General features: G+C 49.1%; 2 protein-coding genes across 3 annotated transcripts in view; one reads left to right on the top strand and one right to left on the bottom strand.

Moving 5' to 3' along the window:
• zcchc4 (zinc finger, CCHC domain containing 4) overlaps positions 1–1,719 on the top strand; it is a gene marked incomplete at its 5' end in the record, with an annotated part of 20,503 nt that overhangs the window by 5,845 nt on the left and 12,939 nt on the right.
• si:dkey-219e21.4 (E3 ubiquitin-protein ligase TRIM62) overlaps positions 1–1,719 on the bottom strand; it is a gene marked incomplete at its 3' end in the record, with an annotated part of 6,946 nt that continues 5,227 nt past the window's right edge. For both annotated transcript variants that reach the window (XM_032510984.1, XM_032510985.1), the window contains 1 exon segment: positions 1–1,415. In XM_032510984.1, the coding sequence (XP_032366875.1) occupies positions 814–1,415 (602 nt within the window).

Genomic DNA, 1,719 nt, shown 5'->3' with positions numbered 1-1,719 from the left:
GGCCCGCGCGATTCCGGGGAAAAACACGAATCGGGATGTTTGAGCTCAGAACTGATATCACGATTCTCCGCCACGATTTTTTTTTTTTTTCTTCTCATGAAGCGCGACGTTTACTGCACACGTGACCCGTGACAGAACAAAGTGGCAGAATCCAAATAATTTTTTTGTCACCCGTAGCACATTGCCCGTCGCCACACGCCGGTAGACACAGAGGCCTCGATGAAGAGAAGCATTAACACCCGTTTCATGCAGTCTACATTCAAAACTCACCGGAGAAAGGAGCAGCGTTTGTGACGCAGTCGGCTCCTAAAGATAAATGAGAATCAAAGTCGTCATCTTTAGTTATTTATTTATTTATTTTAAAAAAGGAACATTAAATCGTGAACCGGGTGAATCGAGAGGGATTTCATAATTGACATATTCCAGTCCGCGATTATCCATCAACATCCATTCCTTTAATTTTAGTCTCAATAAAAGTGTTGATTTTCAAATTTGACGGGAAGACAACATGAGGGTAAAATAAGTGATTTTAGTTAGTAATCGTTTACTACTTTCCTCATTAATATTGTGGCGATAAGCTCTCTGCAACCTGGACAGCCTCCGTTTGGGGATCTGTCTGTATTGGGTTATATGTATTATGCCACTTGCTAGTGCAAGGTTGGCACTAGCGGTTAACTAGCAGGTAAGCAATAGTTTTCTTTTACAATGCATATTGTTTTTTTATAATGTCTACATTTCTTTTTTTAAATTTTATCGTTTTTAAAATGGTCAGTTAACAGCTGCTCCGATGTAACGCCGTGTATGGCCAGACATTTAGAAAGAGCCCGCAGGATCGCAGAGCTGCAGGTGGTTGGGCCACATCTGGCTCTCTGCTGGTCTCAGGAAGCACACGGCGGGGTACAGGGGCTCCGTGAACTGGTGATGAGCCCTGTCGAACACCGGCGTCACCGCCGCGGTGAAGCTCTGCAGCAGGACCATGGCGTCCGCGTCGTAAAACATCAGCTGGCCCTTGTCGTAGTCGAGCCACACTCCGACCTTTCCCGGCACCGTTTGCCCGGCGCCCCGGCACGCCACGCTCCGGTTGTTGTGCCAAGCCGAGAGGCGGCTGTCGCGGAGCTCCACGCACCAGGAGTTCCTGTTCCGGCCCAGTTTGGCGCCCTGGTCCCGGCCCTTCCTCTCCAGGCTGCCGTAGGCGGCGCCCACGGCCCACGCGGAGCAGCAGCGGACGTCGACCTCCCAGTAGCTCCGCCCGGCCGAGACGGGCGCCGAGCCCACGGCGCAGCACACTTTGTCAAACTGGAGGGGGTGCTCCGGAGCGGGGCGGCCAGGGCCGGAGAAGGACATGCCCCGCCCCTCCGAGGACACGGTGATCTGGCTGTGGCAAGTCTGCCTGTCAATCACCACCGGGGAGGAATCTGGAACCAAACACAACATTTTCTTTTTCTTTTTTTGCTCAGGCTCCTATCATTGCAGCCCATGTTGCAAATCAACGAGAACGTTTTATGCAGTTTTGGGTTTTACAGGTTTTCTTTTGCATCGGTGTGATAAAGTACCTTCATTTTAAGCCCTTTATATACACATATTTCTATATATATATTTGTGATCCATACCGAATGCAGCACCTACTGTGTTAATCAGTAGTTGGCAGTATGCTGAGCCTTTCAACAAGCTCTTAAAGCATTTCATTTAATAATTTATTTGACAGGGACAGTGTACATT

Source organism: Etheostoma spectabile, unplaced genomic scaffold (genome assembly GCF_008692095.1).
Source record: "Etheostoma spectabile isolate EspeVRDwgs_2016 unplaced genomic scaffold, UIUC_Espe_1.0 scaffold302, whole genome shotgun sequence".
Lineage (NCBI taxonomy): Eukaryota > Metazoa > Chordata > Actinopteri > Perciformes > Percidae > Etheostoma > Etheostoma spectabile.
This window is presented reverse-complemented; position numbering and strand designations above follow the sequence as displayed.